Here is a 27,843-nt window from a genome sequence, read left to right as displayed (position 1 = left end):
AGCAAACTTTGAGTAAGATCGGTTGATAAATAAGGGTTTTATTGCAATATTTAGAAAAATCGGGTGGTACATATATATGGGAGCTATAGCTAAATCTGGGAAAATCGGGCGATACTTATATATGAGAACTATATCTAAATCTGAGCCGATTTGGATGACATTTTGCAGACTTGAAGGGCGATGGAAAAGATTACCTTTTGCCAAATTTGGTGACGATCCGTTTGAAATACGTCTTCTATTCTAAGCAAAATTAGTATTCGTATTTTAAGCATGTGAAATATTTGGCCTCCCGACAATATTCTTTGCGGTGCACCATCTACTATTTAATATGTGATAGAAACCAAATTTATGAAAATGGACCAAAATGGACCAAATTCTGTTTGGTCCGACCATCGGACCAAATTCAAAAATTAGAAATCTTTTGGACCAATTTTGGTCCGATCGGACCAAAACGGCAACGCTGATTGGAATTGAAAGTCTATACACAGAGTAGAAGTAACTACTCTCCGAAAGTTTTTTTTTGGTTTTGCAACAGACGTAGAGAAGAGGTTTTGTTATATTTGTAATGTGTGAGTGTATGTTTATGTTTGCAACAACCTCCATCGAAATCAGCCCGTGGTATACCTACGAATATTCTTACTCAGATCTAGTGTTACCTAATTTCGCTTTTTTCCCTTTATTGTAAAAATACATTTTCGAACAGCGTTTTTAAGAAATGTTCGTTCTCAAAAAAAGTAGATAACATGCAATAATACAAATCAAGTCATTGTTACATTTAAACACGATAGAGGCTGGTTGCAGACTGATTTTATTCAACAACGAGAATTACAATGTAGGTGTCTTACATGCTATAGTTCATAAGCGATTAGTATAAGAGAATATTACATATGGTCATTAATCGTATACATATTCTAATACATAACATTCCTCCAAACTTAAATTAAATATTCTATGTACTCTACTATCTTTAGTCAAATTCAATTATTTTCCTGCTCATACTTCGAGTAACTACTCCACCTATCTTCGACTCGCCAAAATCCTGATTGTTTTCTAAAATCGGCTCCTGTTGTTCCCTTTCCTCCCTACAGATTTCGGATCCAGGACTGTCCTCTTGTACTTCATTTCTTTGCGGAATAAAATAACTTTCTCTTTTGTACTTTCTCAATTGATCTATATGTGCCTGTTTTTCTACACCATTTACTAAAATACTGTATCTATATTTGCTTAGTTTCCGCAAAATTCTACCTCTAATCCACTTGATAGAATTGGAGAAAATGTTCCGGTAGAGAATAATTTCATTATCTACAAATTTGACCACATTAAGTCTGCGATTATTTTGCCTTATTTTGGTACTGTTTGACTTAATTTCCGCATAACACGTCTTTTGTTGTTTTGAATTTTTGATGTTGTTGTCACCACTTTCTTTAAGTATACTCAAAAGCGTTCTGGGCTTATATGTGAAAATCATATCAGCCGGAGCCGAACGGGTTGTTGTTGTAGGTGTATTTCTATATTTCAAAAGGAAACGATCTACTTTCAACTGGAAATCCTCTGTTATCGTTCGTTTATCCATTAACGTCTTTCTCAAATTCGCTTTAAACGTCTGTACTGCTCTCTCTGCACCACCGTTCGATTGGGGGTGGTATGGTGGGGACTTTAGAGCTGTTATGTTATTTTTAGTACAGAAGTCCAGGAACTCTCTCGAATTAAAAGGTGGTCCATTGTCACTAACGATCTGTCCTGGCAATCCAAATATAGTAAAAATAGAACGACATTTCTCAATAACTGCACGCGCCGTCGTAGCTGACATTACAGCTGCCTCAATCCACTTTGAGTAACTGTCATAAATTATCAGTATCTGACGTCCATTTAAGGAACAAAAATCCATGTGTATTCTTTCAAACGGATATTCACAAGGTGGCCAAGAACACAAGTGGCTAGCTTTGGAACGTTGGTTCGACTGACAATTGGTACAATTACTAACAAATGTCTCTATATCACCATCGATACCTGGCCACCACACCACAGTTCGAGCCAATGCTTTACTTCTAACCATACCAACATGCTGATCATGTAGTAGTCGTATTACTTCTGATCGTAACCCCTCCGGTATAACTATGCGGTCACCGTAGAACAGACAGCCATTCTCAGTTGCCAGGGAGTCTCTCTTTTTAAAATATTTCAACAATTCGCCTGATACTTCTCTTGGCCATATACCCGTGAGGGTACTTTCATATGCTGCCCTCAGCACTAAATCGACCTCCATACCTCGTCTTACAGAGTCCATAGTCATTGGAAAATTATAAACTTTTAGAGAATTAATACTGTCTGTATCTATGCCCGTTCCCAATGAGAGTGGTAACCGAGACAAAGCATCTGCGTTTGCCATCTCTTTAGCCCTTTTGTATTTGATGTCATATGTGTACATTGAAAGAATAATAGCCCATCTTTGAAGCCTGTTGGCCGCAACACTTGGAATATCCTTATTGTTACCAAAAATGGCTCGAAGAGGCTGATGATCAGTATGAATCGTGAACTTCAAGCCATAAATATATTTGTGAAATTTGTTCACAGCAAATATAATGGCCAACGCTTCTTTATGCAGCTGTGAATAATTACGCTCTGCTTCACTCAATGTGCTTGAAGCAAATAACACGGGCCTCTCCACCCCATCCACTATGTGCGACAATACACCACCAACCCCGTATGGACTAGCATCGGTCGAAATTATTATAGGTTTATGTGGGTCATAATGGGTCAACAACTCTATATCGTTCAATAACTGTTTACTCCGCTGAAAACATACACGGTGCATCTCTGTCCATTGCCACCTAACATTTTTACCCGTTAGATTATATAAACATTGCAACTCTCCTGATAAATTGGGAATACATTTATTGTAGTAATTGACCATACCTAAATATGACTGTAGTTGAATCTTATTGACGGGCTCAGGCGCATTTAAAATCGCCTCCACTTTCACCCTACTGGGTTTAATTCCATCAGAATTTATAGAGTAACCTAAATACTCAATATTGTCCTGGAAAAACATACATTTTTCCAAATTTACCTTCACATTGTATTCGAGTAGTCGATCAAGCACGCGAACAACATTTTGCCTACAATCCTCAAAGTTATTTCCTCCTATCAAAATGTCATCGAAATAAACTTGAACATTTTGCAACCCTCCTAAAATTTGATGGATAATAGAACAAAATATTTGCGGTGCTGTTTTTAACCCAAATACAAGCCTCGTAAATTGAAAAAGGCCTATGTGTGTATTAACCGTCAGCAACTCTCTTGATCTTTCAGAAACCTGAATCTGTAAATATGCCCCTCGTAAGTCTATTTTTGTGAACACTTTCCAGCCAGCCATGGACGCTAGAATGTCGTCTATTCTGGGTATCACACTGTGTTCCATTTCTACAAATTTATTTATGGTCCGTTTGCAGTTTACACATAGTCGTATAGATCCATCACCTTTATTCACTATCACCAATGGGCTTGCCCAGTTGCTCCTAGTGACTGGAATCAACACACCTTCAACACACAACCTTCTAATCTCATTTTCCACTTTTTCCCTTATTCCATACGGAACAGGACTAGCTTTACAAAATATAGGATATGACTCTGCTCTCAAAGTTATCTCTGCTTTAAACTTGTGTATCGTCGTTTCATTTGATTTTGAGAAAATGGTGTTATACTTTTTCAAAAATTCATATTTATTTGTCCATAATTCAGATTCGGATAAAGTTGTGTTAATTTTGTTGCAACTATTCTCTACAAAATATTTTCTCCAATCTTGAAATATAACATCAAGCCAATTCCGGCCCAGCAAAGGAGAGAAATATTTTTGAGTATTCAAAACAGTTAATTCCAAATTATATACCTTATCTCCTATGTCTACATGTACAGCAAAACTTCCAATACATTCTATACTGTCACCCGAAATTATTTTCACTGTACTGCCGGTGTTAGTTATTTTGTTTTTATAAAAATATTTATCAAAATCTTGTTTACATATTACTGTAACACATGCTCCGGTATCTACTTCGAAATCGAATTCTCTTCCATTAACAAGAAGTTTAATTCTATGTGCTTTGTACTTAAGAGAGTTTATATTGTTTATAGCATTACACATTTCATAATCTTCTCTCTCTTCTTCGTTGTCTTCAATTAAGCTCTTAATTCCACCTTGTTTCATTCTCTTTCTGCAATTCCTTTGAATGTGACCTCTTCCTCTACAGTAATAACAAATGACATCACGATATTTGTCGGTGCAGTTGAAGTCAGCAGACTGCTTATTTTCCTTTCGTCTTTGATCACCACGATGCTCCATCCTCAGGTGTTCAGCCGTTGAATGTGGCAGAGTGTTTTTCATGTACCGTTTTTTCAGCATATTCATATTATTGTCTTCTTCTTTTATCATATCTACATTTGTTGTTGTCATTTCAATACAGTTTGCCAGCTCTGTTGCTTTTTGAAATGTTCTCAATTCTGATTCACTCAGTAGACGTTGTTGTATTTTTTCATCACCAATTCCACAAACAAATTGTATAATGAGTGCTCTTTCTAGAAATTCACCGAAGTCGCAATTTTGAGCTTGTTGCTTTAATTCGACAATAAAATCTGCCATACTGTCACCATGTTTTCTATATATTTTGAAAAATTTGTAACTCTCAGCTATGACATTTCTTTTCGGTTTGAAGTGTGCTTTTAATTTAGTCACAATTTCATCAAATTGAAAATCATTTTCAGTGCGCGGCGCAGTTAATGATACTATTATTTTGTATAGATCTGAACCACCAATGCTGCACAGATAACCCACTTTTTCATCATCTTTTACTCCATTTAACTTTAATATATGATGAAGTCTCCGGATATATAAATCAAAGTCTTCACCCAAAACGAATGGCTCCGTTGAGCCAACAATAGGCTTCATATCGGTTTTAATTCTCGTCGCCAATGTTACATTTAAACACGATAGAGGCTGGTTGCAGACTGATTTTATTCAACAACGAGAATTACAATGTAGGTGTCTTACATGCTATAGTTCATAAGCGATTAGTATAAGAGAATATTACATATGGTCATTAATCGTATACATATTCTAATACATAACAGTCATTAGTTTTCAATGTGAGAAAAAAATTAAAATAAATGTATATGCGCACATTTTTCAACCAAAATTGAAACTATCCATAATTTTAATTAAATTTTCGATAACTAATATCAGAAATAAGAGAATGCTAGGATATAGTACAATAGTAAAGCAAATATGAATGTCCTTACACTGAAAAAAAGCATGCCCGGTTCCAAAGATTTTGTCTTTACTTTAACAGTTTGGGTATTAATTCCGAGCCAAAGAAGGAGAATACAAGTAAGAATACTTTAAAGACGCAATTCTCTTTTAAATTTGGGGGTTATGTACTTGCTTCTAGGAAGCAAATGTTAATTTTTCATTTTTTTAGATTTTTTTTCGTCAGTTGTTATCAAAATCCTTTAAAAACGAGTTAACGAAAATTTTATTTTCCATATTTAGACTCGACTTCCAGTAGAAATTATGCTATGTTTCAAGTAAAAGGCGTCTTTAAAATAAAGTGTTGAAAAACATGTCTTATTTTTTACCGATTTTTTGCTTTGTAGGCAAGATGCAAAAAGGAAACAAATTTAAAGACAATTTTATTAATTTTAAAGAATTTTTCTTAATTATTAAAGTCACGTTGACCTTACCTCAAAAATTGTATCTTTCATGTTATGATACACATTTTTAAGTAAAATCACTTAATTATAAGGACATTACAACTTCATTCAAAAGTTTATTGACATTTGGACAAGGAAAAAACTTTATTTTAGAGAAATGCGTCTTCCATGTTAAGCAAAATTTGCATTCTTATTCTAAGGACATGAAATCTTTGACTTCACGACAATATTTTTTTCAATGTAGAAAACTAAAAAATTAAATTTAAACGGGATGAAATTGATCGAAAGTACTGTTGTTACTTTTACAACACATGCTAGAGATATATTTTGACATTTGCCGTTTTTGAAAACAATTACTAAAAAACACGTTGTGTTTTTCCCAATGTACGTACGTACAAAAATACATATCGTACATTTTAAACGTTTACTCACACTACGCTAAGTACTAGCTATATTTGAAATTACCTACACAGTGTAATTTCAAAGTTACACATTTCATTCAAGTAATATTTTATTCGGAGCGGAGCGGTTTTTCGTTTGGAAACCGCTCCGCTCCGGATTTTAGAAATGCCGCTCCCGCTCCGGCAAAAAAAGGGCTTGCTCCGCTCCGCTCCACGCTCCGCTCCGGATCCCTGATTAAAACCAAACTTTAACGCAATGTTGTTGTTATTATGTTATTAAAGATTTTAGAGCAGAGCTTCCCAACCCAATTTGTTTCGGCCTTCAAACCTATAACAAATTTTGTTTACCCAAACAAACAGAAATAAATACTAACAAAAGCTAAAAATATGATTAACAATAATTAATTAAATAATTAAAAATAACAATGTTAATGAATATTAATATAAAAGAGTTTATCAATTAGCGGAAAATTTGACAATTGTTCTTTTCATTAGCTAGATTTTTAATATTTATTACTATTACTGATAAAGTTCGCCTCAAATCAGTTTCAACACGAAGGCAATATTTTGACTTTATGTTTAAAAGTAACGAAAATGGTTTCAACATTTTTTTTTTTCAATGAAGAGGTGTTCGCCGAAACTGATGGCTATTTTGAGGCAAAACCAAAGGAGTACTACCAAAATGGTATCAAAAAATTGGAAGGTCGTTATAATCGTTGTATCGCTCTTGAAGGGAACTCTGGTGAATAATAAAAACGAATTTTGACAAAAAAATGTGTTTTTCTTTGTTAGACCGGGGACTTATCAGCCAACCTGTTGTAGTGTGTAATTCAGAGCTAAGTTTAGTTGTGTTCCTTTACGTACTACTAGTTACTACTTTTACTAGTTTTTACTGGAAACCGTTCCTCAACCCCAAAAAATAGTAAAAGTAGTAAACAATTTTAAGAGAACAATGTCAAAATGCATGTCTCTTTTAAAATTTTTTTACTACAAGTTACTCGACAAATTCTTTCGAGTAAAAGCAGTACATATGTCATGACAAAAATAATTGTTTGTTTATAAAATTTACAAATCAAAGTAGTTCCAAATCGCTTTTTTTAATATATTTCTGTAACTTTTGAATGGATTAAGATATCAACATAATTTGTTCTTTGTGTCAAAGCTGAGATGTTTCCTTCCTATAGACTAGAGGTGTGCGCGTGACTGAAATTTCACTCACTCACGCACATTCACGAAGCAAAATGTTTATTCACGCACGCTCACGCACGATACGTGTCGTAGCCAATCCCACTCACGCATATTCACGAAATGAAAACCAGTACTCACGCACGCTCACGCACGATCTACTTTTAAAGGCTCACGCTCACGCACGATTCACGATAAATTCACGAGTCTCACGACATTTTCCAAACGGAAATCACCAAAGGTAACAAAATTCAAAAATAAAATATAGTTCGAGAGCTAAACTAATTTCAGTTAACATACGAGTGTGAATTAAATCTTGATTTTTTCGTGAGCGTGATTTTGAAGAAATTGTATTCACACACATTCACGAACCTACTTTATGTCTCACGCACGACATATTTGTTTTAGTCCCATTCACGCATATTCACGAGAGTTGCTTTGGATTTTGTTCACGACTCACGTGATTCACGCGTGTCACGAGAATTTCGTGTCACGCGCACACCTCTACTATAGACGTTGGAAGTTGGACACCTCGGATGTATGAAATTTTGTTTTACTTGCCAAACGAGCAATTATGAACCGATTTTCATGATTTTTGCTTTGCTGGATTGAACTTATAATCTTCCATAAAAATATTTCGTGAGTGTGCGAATATATATAATTTCCGATATAGGCCTTACAATTTATTTATTTATTTTTTTTTTGCAAAATATAAACAAACACTGAAAGGAAAATGTACGTCATGAGAACGAATTTTTACGTCCCGGTGACGAATTTTTCGTCAAAAATGAGCTAACGTAACATTTTATCCCGGTGATGAATTTTTCGTCATGGCGATGAATTGTAATTCATCACTGTGATGAACACTTTGACATCCCATAGATCACTATATTACGTCCAGGTGATGCAAATATTTCATCTATGCGATTGTGTATTTCGTATCTGCGATTATTCTCTTTCATCCATGCGATGATGAAAATTTTCATAAGTACAATTCTCCTTCGTCGTCGCTAAAGCGATCGTCGCAGCGATGAATGCTTTTCCTAAATTTGACGTAATCCATTCATCAATATGATGTAATCGATTAATCCATTTGATGTAATCGATTCATTAATATGATGTAAACCACTCATAAATTTGATGTACCATATTCATCAATATAAGTCAATTTTGTGGTAAGGAGGAGAAATTTATATTAATGAATGGACGAATATAAGTCCACTAGATAATTTACGCCCTTATCACAAATTTGACTTATACGGTGAATAGGTTACATTAAATTGATAAATGGATTATCAGAAATATTTTCTACGACACTTATGTTAAAAACACCATATTGTTTTTTTAATTAAATTTAAATTTTATTTATTTGAAATAAGGTACAACTAACGAAATAAATACGTACACAAAATGTATCATACAAATGCAAATATCTGCTTTTCTTCGAAAGCTGTTGATTTTGATAAATTGACCATCAAGATACACAAACATGCTGTTACCTTAATAGTGTTTAGATCACCAATAGCAAGGATGAAAAGTTTTTTGGGTTCAGCCTATGGAGTAAAAAATTTATAAAGAAGAATTTAAAAATTGATATTGTGAATTATTGTAAAATATTTTCGATGCTAGTAGAATTTTGAACAAAATGTAACTCACCCTTTTCCTTTTGAAAATTGTGTTCATTCAATTGATCTTTCTCACAGAACGAAAATGCGGCAATTATCTGTAAATTTAGAAATACTTCCATAAACAAATAACATATAAATGTTTATAAAACAATAAATTTAAAATTACACTTGTTATCTTCGCTAGAACAATATATAGTAGCGACTTAATTTTATATTTTTCTTTCTTGTAACACAGACGCTTCTTCTTTGTTAGATGAATGTTTTGTTCAAACATGCCTCTCAAAAAAAGAAGAAGAATTATACAAGGATAATGTCCCACAACCTGTTCGACTGTCTATGTGTTTAAGCAAATGATAACATTTTAAATGATTAAAATATTTTTCATTTTTGTTAAACAATTTATTGCATATAACACTTCATGTCTTTTTACTCACTTTTTTGTTTTTCTTTTCACTTTCACAACTTTATTCAATTAGCTCTTTACTTTCGTCATGCGCGACCACCTTCACACTTTGAACTAAACTCATCAACTGATAAGAAACATTTCAGAAATTCTTACCGCACAAAAAAAAACAACATTTCTACCACACAACTATATATGAATGAGTTTTTGCATTAGTATTTAAATACACATCAACGGAGTAGATGAAATGTTTCGTCTATTTGATTACTTTTTTCATCAATTTGAAGACTTTAGTTGTTCTCATACATCTTGGAAGCCTATTTAAAAACAACCATGTGAACAAATGTTTGCTCAAATTCTCGTTTGAGTTAAGTTAAATGTGGAGAGAGCAAGAAATACGCAACAAAAAATAACTTTGCTCTCATTAATAAAAGCTGTGTACAGTTATTTGAAAAAAGAAACGTTGCAAGCGAATTTGGCTGTGTGTTTTTTTAGGTAGAGAAATAAATGCATATCTACAGAACGTATGAATTTTATCATCGCATTGAACATTGCTTCGTCACATTGACGATTGATTCGACTTGTAGGTGTTTCACTAATGGATAAATGTAAATTACAATAATCCATATACTATATACCGTTTTATTTAATATTTGAGATTTTTTCGACACATATTTCAGAGAAAAGTGTGTTTCATCAATTTGAAGATTCTTTCATCGCATTGACGAAAACTAGCATCCTTGATACATCATGGAAATAAAAAACTTAAAACTTTTGTCCAACTTATATTAAAATGTGGAATTCATATAATGGGACTTCATATAAACGAAATTAATTTAAATCAAAAGTTAATTTTGGTTAACATTCCCTGAATCGGGAAGAAAATAATTTCGTCTCATTGACGAAACTAGATAGTCAATGTGACGAACTACGAAAAGAACAAAAATTAACTTTGATGATTGCTTTCGTCACGTAGACTACCGAAATACTCACATGGACGAAACTTTTCATCGCATAGACGAAATCGCATTGATGAAACTGCATCGTCAATGTGACGAACGCTTTTTCTTTCGGTGAAACGAAAAAACTACCAAAACATTGATCGACTCACACCAAATTCGGCACATCTATTAATGGACCAAAACTGCCTCTACGTTTTGAATTTCATGCAAATCGGATAGAAGTTTTAATGTCAATGTGCTGAAGATCCCAACTGGGGGGGTTGGTTTATATGGGGCAAAATCGAAACTTAGGCCGATGTAGCCCATCTTCGAACTTGACCTGCTTGTAGACAAAATACTTGTCTGCGCAAAATTTCAACACTATAGGTTCAGTATTGAAGGATGTAGCCTGAACACAACAGATAGCCAGACAGACGAACATCGTTATATCGCTTGCTTGCTTTCTATAACCAGAAATCGTTATTTGTATGTGTTACAAACAGAATGACAAGCCCCCCATATAGAATACTGATAATACGCGTTATTACTGTACTTATATGGCCCAGAAGCCAGAGTTGTACTTTGATTTCAAATTTTGCACAAGAGTACTATTAATAGACAGTAAAAACCATAGCCCCTTCCCATGGCAGTAAAGATTGCATAGTTTCCTGCAAAAAATTTGCCATTTGTCAAAATAATTGCGATATAAAAGTATTTAATTTACCTGCTTCCATGTTTTGAAAATATTTATTCGAATCACAATACCTCTTTTGTTATACCCTCCACCATAGGATGGGGGGTATATTAACTTTGTCATTCCGTTTGTAACACATCGAAATATTGCTCTACGACTGAGTCGATCTGAGCATGTCCGTCCGTCCGTCTGTTGAAATCACGCTAACTTTCGAACGAAACAAGCTATCGACTTGAAACTTGGCACAAGTAGTTGTTATTGATGTAGGTCGGATGGTATTCCAAATGGGCCATATCGGTCCACGTTTACGTATAGCCCCCATATAAACGGACCCCCAAATTTGGCTTGCGAGGCCTCTAAGAGAAGCAAATTTCATCCGATCCGGCTGAGATTTGGTACATGGTGTTAGTATATGGTCTCTAACAACCATGCAAAAATTGGTCCATATCGGTCCATAATTATATATAGCCCCCATATAAACCGATCAACAGATTTGACCTCCGGAGCCCCTTGGAAGACCAAAATTCATCTGATTCAGTTGAAATTTGGTACGTGATGTTAATATATGGCCTCAAACACCGATGCAAAAATTGGTTGATATCGGTCCATAATTATATATAGGCCCCATATAAACCGATCCCCAGATTTGACCTCCGGAGCACCTTGGAAGAGCAAAATTCTTCCCATTCGGTTGAAATTTGGTACATGATGTTAGTATAGGGTATCCAACAACCATGCAGGAATTGGTTACTATCAGTCCATAATAATATATAGCTCCCATATAAACCGATCCCCAGATTTGACCTCCGGTGCCTTTTGGAGAAGCAAAATTCATCCGATCTGGTTGAAATTTGGTACGTGGTGGTAGTATATGATATTTAACAACCATGTGAGTTGAAATTTGTGGATGATAGTCTTTCGTAGAAGTTTATACGCAATCCATGGTGGAGAGTACATAAGATTCGGCCTGGCCGAACTTACGGCCGTATATACATGTTTTTTATTTGCCATTTTTACTATTTTTTTACTATATTTTCGTTCCTGTATATTTAACAAATTTTCAACTCTGAGAAGATTTTCAATATTTCTCTCTTTTACTAATTTTTACTACGAGTAAAGAAAGGGACACAACTTTTATGGAAAATAAAATGAGCGATTTTAAAAGGTAAATTTTTAATTTGTTTATGATTTTAATATAACAAGAAAAAGTAAATTAATGTTTGTTTTGTTTTTTTTTCTAAAAAAATAATTTGGCAAGACAAAATATTTTATTGCCTTTAAATACGAATGTCATTTAACATATGCATAGCATAGACGAATTAAATACGAAAAACTTACTTTTAAAGAATTCTTAGTATATTGCCCAAAAATATCATCATACACCGAAAGAAAAAGCGTTCGTCAAATTGACGATTCAGTTTCATCAATGCGTTTTCGTCCATGTGAGTATTTCGGTAGTCTACGTGGCGAAAGCAATCATCAAAGTTAATTTTTGTTTTTTTCATAGTTCGTCACATTGACGATCTAGTTTCGTCAATGAGACGAAATTATTTTCTTCCCGATTCAGGGAAAGTTAACCAAAATTAACTTTTGATTTAAATTAATTTCGTTTATATGAAGTCCCATTATATGAATTCCACATTATAAGTTGGACAAAAGTTGTAAGTATTTTATTTTCATGATGTATCAAGGATGCTAGTTTTCGTCAATGCGATGAAAGAATCTTCAAATAGATGAAACACATTTTTCTCTGAAATATGTGTGGAAAAAATCTCAATACTAAATAAAACATAAAACGGTAGACGGTATATATAGTATTGGATTATTTTAATTTACATTTTTCCATTAGTACTAAAGTGAAACACCTAAAAGTCGAATCAATCTTCAATGTGACGAAATAGTGTTCAATGCGATGATAAAATTCATACGTTCTGTAGATGTGCATTTATTTCTCTACCTAAAAAACACACACACAGCCAAATGCGCTTGCTACGTTTCTTTTTTCAAATAACTGTACACAGCTTTTATTAATTAGAGCAAAGTTATTTTTTGTTGTGTATTTCATGCTCTCTCCACATTTAACTTAACTCAAAAGAGAATTTGAGCAAACATTTGTTCACATGGTTGTTTTTAAATTGGCTTCCAAGATGTATGAGAACAATTAAAGTCGTCAAATTGATGAAAAAAGTAATCAAATAGACGAAACATTTCATCTATTCCGTTGATGTGTATTCAAATACTAATGCAATAACACATTCATATGCAGTTGTGTGGTAGAGATGTTGTTTTGTTTTGTGCGGTAAGAATTTCTCAAATGGTTCCTATCAGTTGAAGAGTTTAGTTCAAAGTGTGAAGGTGGTAGCGCATGCCGTAAATAAAGAGTGAAAGTGAAAAGTGAAAAAAAGTGAAAAAAAATATTTTAAGCATTTAAAATGTTATAATTTACTTAAACGCATAGACAGTCGAACATGTTGTGGGACATTATACAAGGATGCTTCTTCTTTTGAGAGGCATGTTCGAACAAAACATTCCCCTAATAAAGAAGAAGCGCCTGCGATACAAGCAAAAATAGAAAATTAATTCGTTACTATTTTGAAGAACACAATGGAGTGTTCTAACGAAGATGACAAGTGTAATTTTAAATTTATTTCTGACAATTTATTGTTTTACAAACATTTATGTTATTTGTTTATGGAAGTATTTATAAATGTACAGATAATTTCCGAAACATTTTTCGTTCTATGAAAACTGAATATGGTTTTAAACTGAAATTAAAGGAGAAAGGCGAATTGAATGAACAAACAATTCAAAAGGAAAAGGGTGAGTTAAATTTTGTTCAAAATTCTACTAAATTTGGTCAAGGAAAACGCGTGTAAATCGGTGAAATCGTTTATTTAAAAAATCAAATTAAATTTCTTTTTCAAGTTCAATTAGTATAAAATTCAGGAAAAATATTCAGTTAGGCTTTCGGTTTTCCAAATCCGAATTGCCGGGCCTCACGCTTGACACCTGCCATCAGATTTTGTACAGCCACCTTGTCCACCTTCTTCGCCGCAGAAAGCCAGTTTGCCTTGAACTGCTGCTCTCCTTAGCAGTTTTTTTGGTCTTCTTTAGGTTCCGCTTGACAATAGCCCAGTATTTCTCAATTGGGCGGAGCTCTGGCGTGTTGGGAGGGTTCTTGTCCTTGGGAACCACCTGCACGTTGTTGGCGGCGTACCACTCCATGGCCTTTTTACCGTAATGGCAAGATGCCAAATCCGGCCAAAACAGTACGGAACAACCGTGTTTCTTAAGGAAAGGCAGCAGACGTTTATTCAAACACTCTTTCACGTAAATTTCTTGGTTGACAGTCCCGGAAGCTATGAAAATGCTGCTTTTCAAGGCACAGGTACAGATGGCTTGCCAAACCAGATATTTCTTTGCGAACTTTGACAGTTTTATGTGCTTGAAAATATCTGCTACATTTCCCCTTCCTTTTGCCGTAGGTTTCGTCGTCCATTACCACGTAGTCAAACTTCGTCAGCATCGTCGTGTACAGCCTCCGGGATCGCGCTTTGGCCGTCGTATTTTGTTTATCATCGCGATTTGGAGTCACTACCTTCTTGTAAGTCGATAGTCCGGCTCGTTTTTTTGGCTCGATGCACGCGGCATCTCGAAGAGATAGGTTAGGGTTTCGCTTGAAACTACCGGCAACTCTCTTTGTCGTCTCAGCGGCTTCCGGTTTTCGATTTCCCCCCGATCCAGACTTCCTGGCTGTCGACAAACGTTCCCTAAACACTTTAATTACATTTGTAACGGTTGATTTGGCAACTTTTAGCGATTTTGCCAGCTTTGCGTGCGAGTAGCTCGGATTTTCGCGATGCGCGAGCAAAATTTTGATATGTTGCTCTTCTTGCTTGGACGGCATTTTGACAACTGAAGAGTGAATTCCAAAATCAAAGTAGGAGCAACATTCTACACACACACACATCTTCAAAATGAGGGGTGTTTTTAAATGCAAAATTGAAAGAAATACGTGAGAAATTCAAAATATCAATTTTTACATCAAATTCTTCTTTATAAATTTTTTACTCCACAGCTGAACCCAAAAAAAACTGTTCATCCTTGCTATTGGTGATCTAAACACTATTAAGGTAACAGCATGTTTGTGTATCTTGATGGTCAATTTATCAAAATCAACAGCTTTCGAAGAAAAGCAGATATTTGCATTTATATGATACATTTTATGTACGTATTTATTTCGTTAGTTGTACATTATTTCAAATGAATAACATTTAAATTTAATTAAAAAAAAAAAAAAAACAATATGGTTGTTTATTAAGTGTCGTAGAAAATATTTCTGATAATCCATTTATCAATTTATATAAGTCAAATTTGTGATAAGGACGGAAATTATCTAGTGGACGAATATATTATCCGTCCATTCATTAATATAAATGTCTCCTCCTTGCCACAAAATTGACTTATGTTGATGAATATTATACATCAAATTTATGAGCGGTTTACATCATATTAATGAATCGATTACTTCATATTGATGAATGGATTACGTCAAATTTAGGAAAAGTATTCATCGCTGTGACGATCGCGTTTGTAGCGACGACGAAGGAGAATCGTACTTTTGAAGAATTTCATCATCGCATGGATGAAAGAGAATAATCGCAGATACGAAAAACATAATCGCATAGATGAAATATATTCATCACCTGGACGTAATATAGTAATCTATGGGATGTCAATGTGTTCATCACAGTGATGAATTACAATCCATCGCCATGACGAAAAATTCATCACCGGGATGAAATGTTACGTTAGCTCATTTTTGACGAAAAATTCGTCACCAGGACGTAAAAATTCGTTCTCATGACGTACATTTTCCTTTCAGTGAATCCATTTTTGTCGAAAATGTCTCTCTTAACAACTGGAGAAATATTTTGTTGTACTATTAGTACCCTTTGCATAGAACCGCAGAACACAAACGTCTTTACGGCAACGTACAACTAAACAAACGTACAATACCTAGTCGATGTTGTTGTTACTATATGAGGGCAAAAAAGAATAGAATTCTTCGATTCCTTCACTCTGTTTTCGAAAACAATTTGAGTCGTTGTGTTTGATCCCGAAGACTCAAGTTGTTTGAGTCTTCGAGAAAACGAGAACGAGTTATAGTTGTATTCGAACGTACAAAAATCGGTCCAAACGGGAACGACTACAAATCTCTACCTTACTTGTTGGGCTTCGAGATGTTCTCGAACACAAAAATATATCACCGATACAATGCTCCAATATGCAACCTACTTTCTTAAACTTCCTGAGAGTGAGATCATCTCTGAACTTGCCGGGGAAGGAGTAGTGGACGCATATAAATTTGAAAGGGTAGTTGACGGAAGAAAAGAGAAAACTGGAGTGATGGTTAGGTTAGGTTATGTGGCAGCCCGATGTATCAGGCTCACTTAGACTATTCAGTCCATTGTGATACCACAGTGGTGAAATTCTCTCTTATCATTGAGTGCTGCCCGATTCCATGTTAAGCTCAATGACAAAGGACCTCCTTTTTATAGCCGAGTCCGAACGGCGTTCCACATTCCAGTGAATCCACGCGCACTTATTGTGCAAATTGCTACGAAGATCACCCAGCATCTTCAAACAAATGTAAAAAATACATTCAACAAAAAGAAATACTTAAAATTAAAACGAAACACAAATTTACAATGAAAGAAGCAATTCGCACACAAAAAAAACCAAACTCTGAACCACAATAACAAATACACGTATTCAGAGATGATTTCCTCTATTCAAACAAATTCTGCTCTCTCAAATAATTTATCATCTGGTAAAATAATTTATCATCTATGCACTCACAAAAGTTTCTTCCGAATAATTCTCGTATTTCGAAAGACGACAAGAACTCTTTAGAAAAGACTAACGATTGCACTTTTGTAAATAAGGGTATACAAGATACAGATTTATTATCTCAGAATTCAGCTGTAGATGATGATCGCTCTCTCTGAGCAGTGATGTCAATATCTTATCGAATTTACCCTCTGGGAACAGACAAATCACGAAGTTTATGGACGACTATGGTACGGAACCCATTTCCGACTAACTCGACTGGCTATTTACAATTACAGAATACAAAAGATATACCTTGTTAGAAAGATATGAACTTAAATATTATTCAATGGACCATCCCTGGCTATATTAATAATTACTCCAACCTATAGCTTCTCATATCTAAGGAAAATACCGACAAAATTTGTCTCCAAGAGACCAAAATTTGTAGAGACCGGACTTCTTTCAGACCCCGTGGTTATGTAGGATATTTTTTCTATATACACGCGTCATCTAAGCATGGGGCAGCTATACTTATAAGGAATAACATACCTCATAGGCCTATGGACACACGACATTCATTATGTTGTATTTCGCTGGAAATAAAATTATCAACGAAATTTACCATGATGTCACTATATATATATATCCCCTCAAGATTCTTTGACTAATACTGATCTTGATAACTTATTGTTGGATGTTAATACTCCGATCATCTTAGTTGGCGATCTTAACGCATGGAATCCCCTGTGGGGATCTCAAAATTCCAACAATAGGGGTAGATGTATTGAAGAGTTTCTTTCGAAATACAATCTTGCTGTAGTGAACGATGGCTCCCCCACACATCTGAGCACACATAATACATTTACACATATTGATTTAAGTATTGCATCCATTGCTCTTGTACCTAATTGTACCTGGAAAACATCTAATGATCTTCATAATAGTGACCACTTCCCCACCATTACAAACTTATATTTAAACACTAAATTCTCTTCAGTTGCACGATCAGATAGATATGTAACAGAAAGAGCTAACTGGTCACAGTACAGACAAAATATTCTGAAAGCGTCAGATGCTTGTCCTATTTCCGAGAACTTAAACAGGGAATCTGCTTTACTGAGAAAAATTATTAGAATATCGGCAAATGATGCTATACCACAGAGCCGACATGGTAATCACAGACGCAAACATGTTCCTTGGTGGTCTGATGAATTGAAAATCCTACGGGAGTCGAAACAAAAAGCATGGAAGGCCTTTTGTAGAAACATGACTCAAGAATAGTTGATTGATTACAAGAGAGAACAGTTTATTTAATAAAGCCAAAAAGACAGCTAAAGTAAATTCTTTTACGGAATTCACTTCGACTTTAAACCCATCCTGTTCTTCCGCCCAGATATGGCAGAAACTCCGTCTTTTTACTGGAAATTATACAAGGCTGCTTCTTGCGCTATATAACATAACAACATTCTTCATACAGATCCCCAAAAGATATTAAATCTGTTTGCCGAACATTTGTCTAAGAACTAAAAAGATGATTGCTTTTCCTATGAGTTTAATTACGAAAAGTCCGAAATTCACTCAGTTTTGCCAGATTCCATCACTGGTTATACCAAATCAAAATATCTAGAAGAAGAGTTCACATTTGAAGAATTTTCTTCTAGCTTACGCTCTTCCAAGGGTAAATCCCCTGGTCTATATAAAATATCTTACCCAATCTACCTGAATACTTTGCTCGAAGAATACTTGACCACTTTAATAAAATATTCGAGTCAGGAGTGATACCTCAATTTTTTAAGATCGCATCTGTTAGCCCCATTGTCAAACCAGGAAAACTGAAAGAGGATCTAGATTCTTATCGACCTATCTTGTTGCTTCCTTGCATGAGCAAAGTTCTAGAGAAAATGATATCTTGACGCTTAATGCGGTTTATTCGTAGACACAACCTCCTCTCTCATAGTCAAGTGGGATTTCAAGTTCGTTTTAGTACAGAAGATGCTCTCTTGTATTTGGATCATATAATCTGCAACAACCGATCAAAAAGGAGACACACATCAATTCTGTCAATTGACTTCATCAAAGCTTTCGACCGAGTTGGTATACATATTGTATTACGTAAACTTATAGACTGGAAGGTCGGTCCAAAAATGTTCAATTTTATTAAATCTTTTTTGACAAATAGACAATTCACAATTAAATTTAACAACTCACAGTCAGAAATTGTTTCTCTACACAATGGCATCCCACAGGGATCACCATTGTCTGTCACCTTATTTATAATCTCCTTTGATGATCTAAGTCGAATACTGGCTGAAAATAATAAAATTGAACATTGTCTATACGCCGATAATTTGTATATAGTAGCCAAGAAACAGAATAACAGCGATATTTCAGACGCATTTGAAAATTGTATTCGATGTATAGATAACTGGTCTATGATATCAGGGGTAAATTGAAAAGACAAAACATTTTCACATTTGTCATAAGAGAAATTGCAAACCAATAAACATTACTTTTGGAAACAAAAAAAATTTAAAAAACAAAAGTTTGTGAAACTCTTGGTATATATATAGATTCTAAGTATACTTTTTTTTGTAAATATCTTAAAAAAGATCTCACTAGTAGAGTTAACGTTATTAAATATTTAGCATCGTTCAAAAGTCAAATGCATTCAAACTCTCTTTTGGCAGCTGTAAGGGCTATTGTATCATCTAAAATAAGATATGGATTGGTTATTTACGGAAAAGCAGCTAAATCTACATTGCAACCAGTTGAAAGTACACTCCATAATGCTATTAGATCTAGCCTTCGTGCATACAAAACAACTCCAAAAAATGCAATGCAAGATCAGATATACGAATTAAATGCTCGTCTATTGCACAAAATAATGTGTCGCAAAAAGAATATACTTTCTAAAGAAATGTCACTACTGTTGAAAAGAAAGACCCCTTTAAAACACAAATCTGCACTATACAGCATATAATAATATCAAAGAAAGTAAAAGTCCCTACATTTAAGATTCCGATCGTGAGGCATCCACCCTGGTCAGTTAAACCGTTGTCATTTGTTACTGCATTGACTTGTTTAAACAAGTCGACAACATGTCCATTGGTTTATACAGCACTATCCTATAACATCATCAACTCTTTTGAAGGAGATGGATGGGAATCACTATACACGGATGGATCTAAAAACTATTTCAATACTTCCTTTACTGTTGTTAACAAAACTTGCAGTATCATCCACATTTGACTCTTGCCCGAATCATCATCTATATTTGAAGCTGAAGAGTTAGCTCTACTAAAATCACTGGAGTTCTGCAAAGGTCGCCGTGCAAAAACACTAATTTGCACCGATAGTCATTCAGCAGCATTAAACGGTTGGAATACCAATGAAATTATTATATCCATACAACAACTTATTGCCCAAATGAAAAATAAAGTCAAAATAATGTGAGTACCCAGCCACGTTGGTATACCTGGAAACGAACTCGCCGACAATGTCGCAAAAGATGTTCATACTAAGTTTCCAACCTACACATATATCCCTTCTTCTAAAAAATGTAATTGAAATATAATTGAAGAGGCCAACAAAATTGTAAACGAAAAAATCAAAAATCGATGGGAGAAATATAAGCACCCATATCAGTCTTTGAATTCAACCTGAATCTCACTAGTTCTGCCCACATCGACTACTGTGATTCAAAACAAATGCTTCGTACGACTACGACTTCTGCATTGTAAACTCACACACGAACACCTTTTCAAAAATGAGCCTCCACCTCAATGCTCCTTTTGCAAAAGCCATTCAATATCTATACAACATCTCCTTTCGATATTCCCTGCCCTATACAATATCCGCGCGTTCTATCTAAATACTTCAGATGCATTTGACTTATTAAAATTACCAACAACTGAAAATATTGTAAAGATATATAATTTTTTGCTGATTTTAGACATAACAAAATAACAAAATATAATTTTTAATACTCATTGGTTACTAGTATATAGCATGTAAGCCGAAAGCCTTTGTAGCTAGTGCTTTAATGTTTATTATAATTTTTAGAATTGTAATAAATAATGAATAAATAAATAAATAAGAATTAGATAGATAAAGTGATTTTGATGGTTAATATGTTTTTATTATTAATTAAATAGAATTAATTTAATATTTAAATTTCTACTATTTAAATCAAGTTCTGAGGATATGACACTTTCTTACTAAGAAAAGTAGGCAAGCATAAATTAAACTCCATCCATATATGATTACATTCTGTTGTATTCCAAGTGGGATTATAATTCTGATCCCTATAGTAACGCACCTGGAATAAGGGGGATTTACTTCCTTTTTGTTGGTAACATTTGATTTTGATAAGAACTATCGATATACCATGTTTGGAGATACTAGACAGATTGTAAATAATTTTTGTCGCAAATTTTCTGCCCATAGTGCAATGTTGCTATTGGTAAAATATTTTAGTTAAAATTTTCAAAATAAACCATAATTTTCTTGTGGTGGGGTAACTTTTTTTAGGAGACATTTTATCTATTTACGGCAGAGCTTTCCAATATTTTCCGATATTTAAGCCAGAAATTTAGCCGTGACAAATAAAGGCAATCAACCTAAAATGGCACTGCGCCCTCCTTGAAACCTTACGATGCCCATCCCCCCTTTGGGAGACGCTCACTTAATGTGTTTTTGTTGTGTTATTACGTTCTTTCCCGCGTCAATTTTTATTTAATTTTTTTTTTTTTGATATTCTGATTCAGTATTCCGTTAGAAGTAAAAACAACGTTTTAATGGATATAAATAAAATTATTATTTTAGTGATATAAGCTATTTTTTTATCGAGCATTGCATTTGGTACAAAAAGTAATAGTCGTCACCGTCTCTATTCAGGAAACCCAAACTAATGTCGAGGCGACGGAGCAGAAACAAAAATCGGTGGTCTTTAATAAACGATACCAAAAGCCAGGACAACAGTAATATGTGTTAAATAACGGCTAAACTAGTGTTATTAATTATGATACAAGAAACAAACTTACATGCACTAGCATCCATAACACCACGATCGCAAATAATCAAGCAGTTGCGCGTACTCGATTTGCCTAGTTCAAAATATGTATTTTCAATCTGTATCATAGTCCTTATCAGGTTCTCCTGGAATTTATAGGCTGCAATAAGAAAAATTAAATCGTTTGAAAGTGTAATACGTACAATATTGTTTAACTTAATGAACTACGTATACTACATATAAAGCTTGACAGAAAAGAGGTAAGAACAAAATCAAAATAATTTGCAAAACACATAAGTCAACACTAGAACAAGTAATGTTCTAAAAGCAAGCAATGTTATTGATTAAGTTAGATTAGGTTAAGTTAGGTTAGGTTAGGTTGGGTAGTCCGATTAAGTTTCAGGCTCACTTAGGCTATTCAGTCCGTTGTGATACCACATTGTTATTGCTTGCTTTTAGACGCTATGGAATTTAGAAAATATCCAAGTGAAAAATGTTGGATGTATGTACATACATTAACGTTAAAATTAAATATTATCGAATCGTTAATTCGATCATTAAATAGCGTAGGCCTTCAGTCATATATTAATTCGCCATAATATTTTTGGTGTCCAATTAAATTAAATTTACTGTAGATTTGGAATTGCATTCATTTGATCGAGTTTTTCTGAGAAATTTGCATTTTTTTAATATTGAAGTTGTTGTGTTAGTTTGAGTAGCTGTGCTGTATTTGGCTTCTTTGTGCTGGCGTGGGAAAGTAAGTTTGAGCAGTGTTGCCAACTCCCCAAGGCCAAAAAGCACCAAAAATATATTATGAATTCTAACATACCACCTTCCACCACAAAATCGAAAATTAAATGCTCTACTAAAAAAAAAAAAAAAAAAAAACTTCCAAAGATGTTTTATAGAACTTTTGTGAATTGAATTTTAAGAAGTTAAGGTGGGTATTGAGATCGAGTTTAGCTGCTAAAATAGTCATTTTTTCACAATTACAACTTCTTTAATAATTCATTTTAAGGAATACAAACTTTGTGAAAATTTGCTTTTGGCTATTCCCCATCAAGTTATAATAAAATTTGCAGCAAATATGCATAATTTTATGCCTTTTTTACTGATATAGTTTTCACTTTAGCGGCAAAACTCGAACTTAGTACTCACCATTATGAACCGCTATTCAAGTATACACTTTGATTGGTTTTAATGCTTTCGTCCAATTCATTTTGATCAGTGATGTTTTTCAACTTTCAAAATATTAATATATGGAAGGAGTCTATTGCTTATTTCAGTTGTGCGTGCTTTTGTGAATTTAATACAAACTTGTTTAATGACATCTTTACCAAATTCAAAAATTCGATACTCATCGCTGGACTTTCCTACAGAATACCCTAAATAACAATATTAATTAAAAAATAATCAATACCAACTTCATAACAATCAAATTCTATATTTGGCAATAAATTTGAGTTTCTTCGGCTCTTGAAAGTCTAATCAAAATTTTTGTATCAATTAAACTTAATACTGTTCAAAATAAAAAAAGCACCAAAAGCACTAAATGAAAATGCCAGAAAGCACCAAGTTGGTGCTTTTTTTGAAAAGGCACCAAAAAGGCAATTTGGTGCTTTTTAGAAATCAAAAAGCACTAAATTTGGTGCTAAAAGCACCAAATTGGCAACACTGAGTTTGAGAGTCATGGGGAGAGCATTGATAGCAAGAGAGTGAGCTTACGGGAGTAATACGTGGGGGTTGGATTGGTTGTTAAAGTGATCACATGACTAACATTTTTCTAAATATTTTTTATGGGTTTTATTATGCAAAGTGAAGCTTATTTTCTTTGAGAACATTTGGAGCAATAAATTTTGTGTAATTAATTTGCAGGTGGCTGCGAAAATAGGAGTGTCATATACTGATATGTTTGCCGATGCATTAGAGATGTATACAGGCTGGATGCTAATAATTACAACAAAATTGGCCAACATCGGTCCATAATTATACATTTTTATCCCTACAAAGAATCTTAAAGTGGGGCCAATTGATAGGATTTATCGGCGACGACTAAATAATCGATAAGTGTGTTATCGATCGTATTAACAAGCAGCAGGATCGATCATGCCGTCGAACATAATTTATAATGTGACCAATATTTGGGATATTTTTGACTTGAGTACTGTCGTCTGGATAAACTTATAGTCTGGACGGCGCATTACTCTTTTTTCCTATAAGGAAACGGCATTTGTAAATACAAAAATTGTAAAAAAGTATGAAATAAATTGTTTTGAAAAACGTAGACTATACAAATTGTTATATTGTCAAAAACTAAGAATTTTACGAAGGTTTACAACATTTTTGACATATAGTGTAAAATACGTCGTAAATGTATGTCAAAATATTAGCGCTAAATAAAAAATCTTATTGGGTTTGAAAGTTTTGTATTACAAAAAAACAGTTTTCAATCTATGTCAATAAATAGATTTGTGAATTCGAATTCGGTACCTCGATTCTCGCAGGATCAGCTCTCGACTCATGAGAGAGAACATGAGTTATTCGTACAAATTGCCACGCTTCTTCTCGAAGGTCCAACCATTTATTTCCCACCTATTTTAAATTGTTTGGAGTCAAGCTCCTCCCAAATCCAATGACTGAATCATTTCTAGCTCCATATATTCTTTATTATATTTTTTATCATTTTTTTTTTCAATAACCAAAGTCTAAAAAAACTAAAAAAGTCGTGCTGCCAAATTTAACGGCCACAAAATGAAAAACGTCGTCAGAATACCTATTTTCGTCGATAACAATCAATGTCATCGTCACTTTCGTTGATAACAATCGATAGCAGAATATATCGAGATATCCAATTAGATATGACAAACGAAAGATGACAAAGAGCGTTAAAGAGGGCGACTTTAGAAATAAGGGTGTATGCAACAGCAAAGTTTTAATTTATTATCTCCTATACAACTCCCGTTACCGGGCTTACAATTTTGGTTCTGTAGCCAGTATCTCGGGTTATGTAATATTGACCAAATAATAGACAAAATTGAATTTTCTGGTTAACGGCTTCACCTTTTATACATATTTTAAAATTAATTTCTTTATTTTTCCAATAATGAGAATTTTTTAAATGTATGCCATGAAGAAATTTGTTAGTTGACACAGCAGAAACATTCTGGTCAAAAGAGATGGAAATGAGTGTTTGTTAGAATAGCAAAACTTATTTGTTATTTTGGCTTAAAACATATAAGAAACACGCATAAATATCAAATATCAAAAATCTGAAGTTTTCTTAAATAGAACAACAATTTTCCTTTTATTTTTAAAATAACTTCGGAAGTTTAAAGTGGGTTGCCCTTAAAGAAATTTGCTAATAGTAATAGATAAAAATTCTGCAATCCAAGACTGCCAAAAAACTATAGAAATAAGTTGACGTTTTGGTCATATATTATTTGGTGGTTGAATTAAAAACGAATGTTTTTAAAACCTAAAGAAATTTTTCTTTTTAAATTAAAGAAATATATAGATTCTATATAATTACACTCAAAATATTATCATTGCATTAATTTAGTTATAATATTCACGACCGTCTCTGTTAAAACTGGAAAGTAATTTCGAACAAAAAATGAATTATAAAATACTTTTAATGAATATAAAATACTAATACCAATAATGAGATGGTAAATTTAGAAAATTGGTCTCAGAAAAATGTTACATTTGGAACCTTACGTTATATATCGCCTCGGTTTTCAGTCTAATTTAAAACGGATAGTTAGAAAACATTTAAAAAAGCTCTACATTTAGCTATCACATATGCGCCTTCTCATCGATCAAGTAGACAACTTAAAAAAAGTATACCCAACAGGAAGGAAAATGTAGGTTAATTTTAGAAAATTTTAACAGAACTGTATTACAAACGCTGACATCGCAATTTTTGTAAAGTAAATATTTTTAATGAATATAAAATACTAATACCAATAATGAGATGGTAAATTTAGAAAATTGGCCTCAGAAAAATGTTACATTTGGAACCTTACGTTATATATCGCCTCGGTTTTCAGTCTAATTTAAAACGGATAGTTAGAAAACATTTAAAAAAGCTCTACATTTAGCTATCACATATGCGCCTTCTCATCGATCAAGTAGACAACTTAAAAAAAGTATACCCAACAGGAAGGAAAATGTAGGTTAATTTTAGAAAATTTTAACAGAACTGTATTACAAACGCTGACATCGCAATTTTTGTAAAGTAAATATTTTTCGACTACATAGTACTGTTAACTCCCTTATGAAGATCTGTTAACTCATTAACAGTGCTCTGTTAACTTGGTGGTTTGTGTCTCGGCTAGATAAAATCGGAATTTATTTAAATGAGAGAGAACTAAAGAAATCACGTGGAAGTGAGAAGGTGAAGAAAATGAAGGATGATATAATTATCTAGAAAATTATTTATTAGTCTTTATTAATCCTGTAAAAAAGCCAATGTTTATCACAAAAAGTCTATACTCTTTTTTCAAATAAACTTCTTGATAATCAAATAGTTGCTTCTACATCGTTTATAGTGCAGAAAAAAATAGTGAGAACTAAAGAAATCTATACTCTTTTTTCAAACAAACTTCCTGATAATCAAATAGTTGCTTCTACATCGTTTATAGTGCAGAACAAAATAGTGAGAACTAAAGAAATCACGTGGAAGTGAGAAAGTGAAGAAAATGAAGGATGATATTCTTATCTAGAAAATTATTTGTCTTTATTAATCCGGTAAAAGAGCCAATGTTTATCACAAAAAATCTATACTCTTTTTTCAAACAAACTTCCTTATATCTATTACAGATGCGATTTTTATTAGCATGAGAGAAATATCCCTTTAGTATTATAGTAGTTGTATCGAAATCAGACCTTTTTCTGATTTTAGATATCGCCTACTGTATGATCCCGACATATTCATCTAATTACGAAATATTTTTAGTATTTGAAGTTTCTTACGAAACCACAACTTTTGAAGCCACCATCATCACTTAAATTAAAATCATTGACGAGATATGCGAAAACAAGCAAACGAATCAGAAAAGTAGATTGGCATACATCAATTAATAAAAACAACAATCACGAGGAATTAATTCAACTTGACAATTTAGGCATATGAGACTTTATACCTGACAGTATATATTATATGAAATGTACTCACAAGAAATAAAACGTATGGAAAACGGGTAACCCAAACTTTGTTCTTTTGATACAGTTTTTTTTTTCTTCGGAAAAATCAATGTTTTATCACTCAAAAGTTTTTATTTTCGACGCAAGTAAACGTTTTATCTATAATTACAATCAATTTGATATACATATATGTTAAGCATTGTTCTTTTCTGGGATAAATTCCATTTTTGAATTTATGTAAGATTGCATTATATACGTTATTGTATTACTAAACTAAAAACGTAGTAGTTTAGTGGTGGTTTAGCACTATCAGTTCTATAAATATAATTACTTGAAATGCATAACTTGTACGTTGATCTTGTACTATAATCCAGCGTTTGATAACAAAGACTGTGGTCCGTGGTTCGACTCTCCGCAGGACAAAAAGTAAAATCTTTAAAATGTTTAATATCAGCATATGCTTCATGAAATTGAGAAAGAGAGATACAATTGTAGGGAAAATTAAAAACAAACTGAGGTAGTCTTTGTCAATTGTCAGTTTTTCTCTTTATGCATCGCTACAGTTTGTTAATTTTCAGCAATATAAGTATCGTATGTCGAATGTGTATTGGTATGAAATATTGATTTCACCAAAGGGAGCGTAACATTCCGAATATGGAATCGATGGTAGTACCAATGTGTCTACTCCAGGAAAGCGTTTTTTTTTTTGTTATAAAAGATTATTCCAATATTTCTTCTATGTGTCACATACGCCACATTGCATTTAACAATACAAACATTCTACGCCTATTCCTCATCGTACTATGACAACACACTGTTTGTTTTATTTGGATTTAATTGACGACCATTTGCCTTGGCCCATTCATTTATATCATTTGTTTGAAAAACTAGCACAAG

The 27,843-nt window shown here is 33.5% G+C and overlaps 1 protein-coding gene across 4 annotated transcripts in view; it reads right to left on the bottom strand.

Annotated features, from left to right (window-relative positions):
• Positions 1 to 27,843, bottom strand: part of Ttd14 (TRPL translocation defect 14) — a 160,106-nt gene that overhangs the window by 30,361 nt on the left and 101,902 nt on the right. For all 4 annotated transcript variants that reach the window (XM_075313490.1, XM_075313492.1, XM_075313493.1 and 1 more), the window contains one exon: positions 21,833 to 21,961. In XM_075313490.1, the coding sequence (XP_075169605.1) occupies positions 21,833 to 21,961 (129 nt within the window). The remainder of the gene's footprint in view (positions 1 to 21,832; positions 21,962 to 27,843) is intronic.

The sequence above is a fragment of the Haematobia irritans genome, chromosome 5 (assembly GCF_050003625.1).
Source record: "Haematobia irritans isolate KBUSLIRL chromosome 5, ASM5000362v1, whole genome shotgun sequence".
NCBI classification, from domain to species: Eukaryota; Metazoa; Arthropoda; class Insecta; order Diptera; family Muscidae; genus Haematobia; species Haematobia irritans.
Note: the sequence above shows the minus strand (reverse complement) of the source record. Positions and strands in the feature narration are given on the sequence as shown.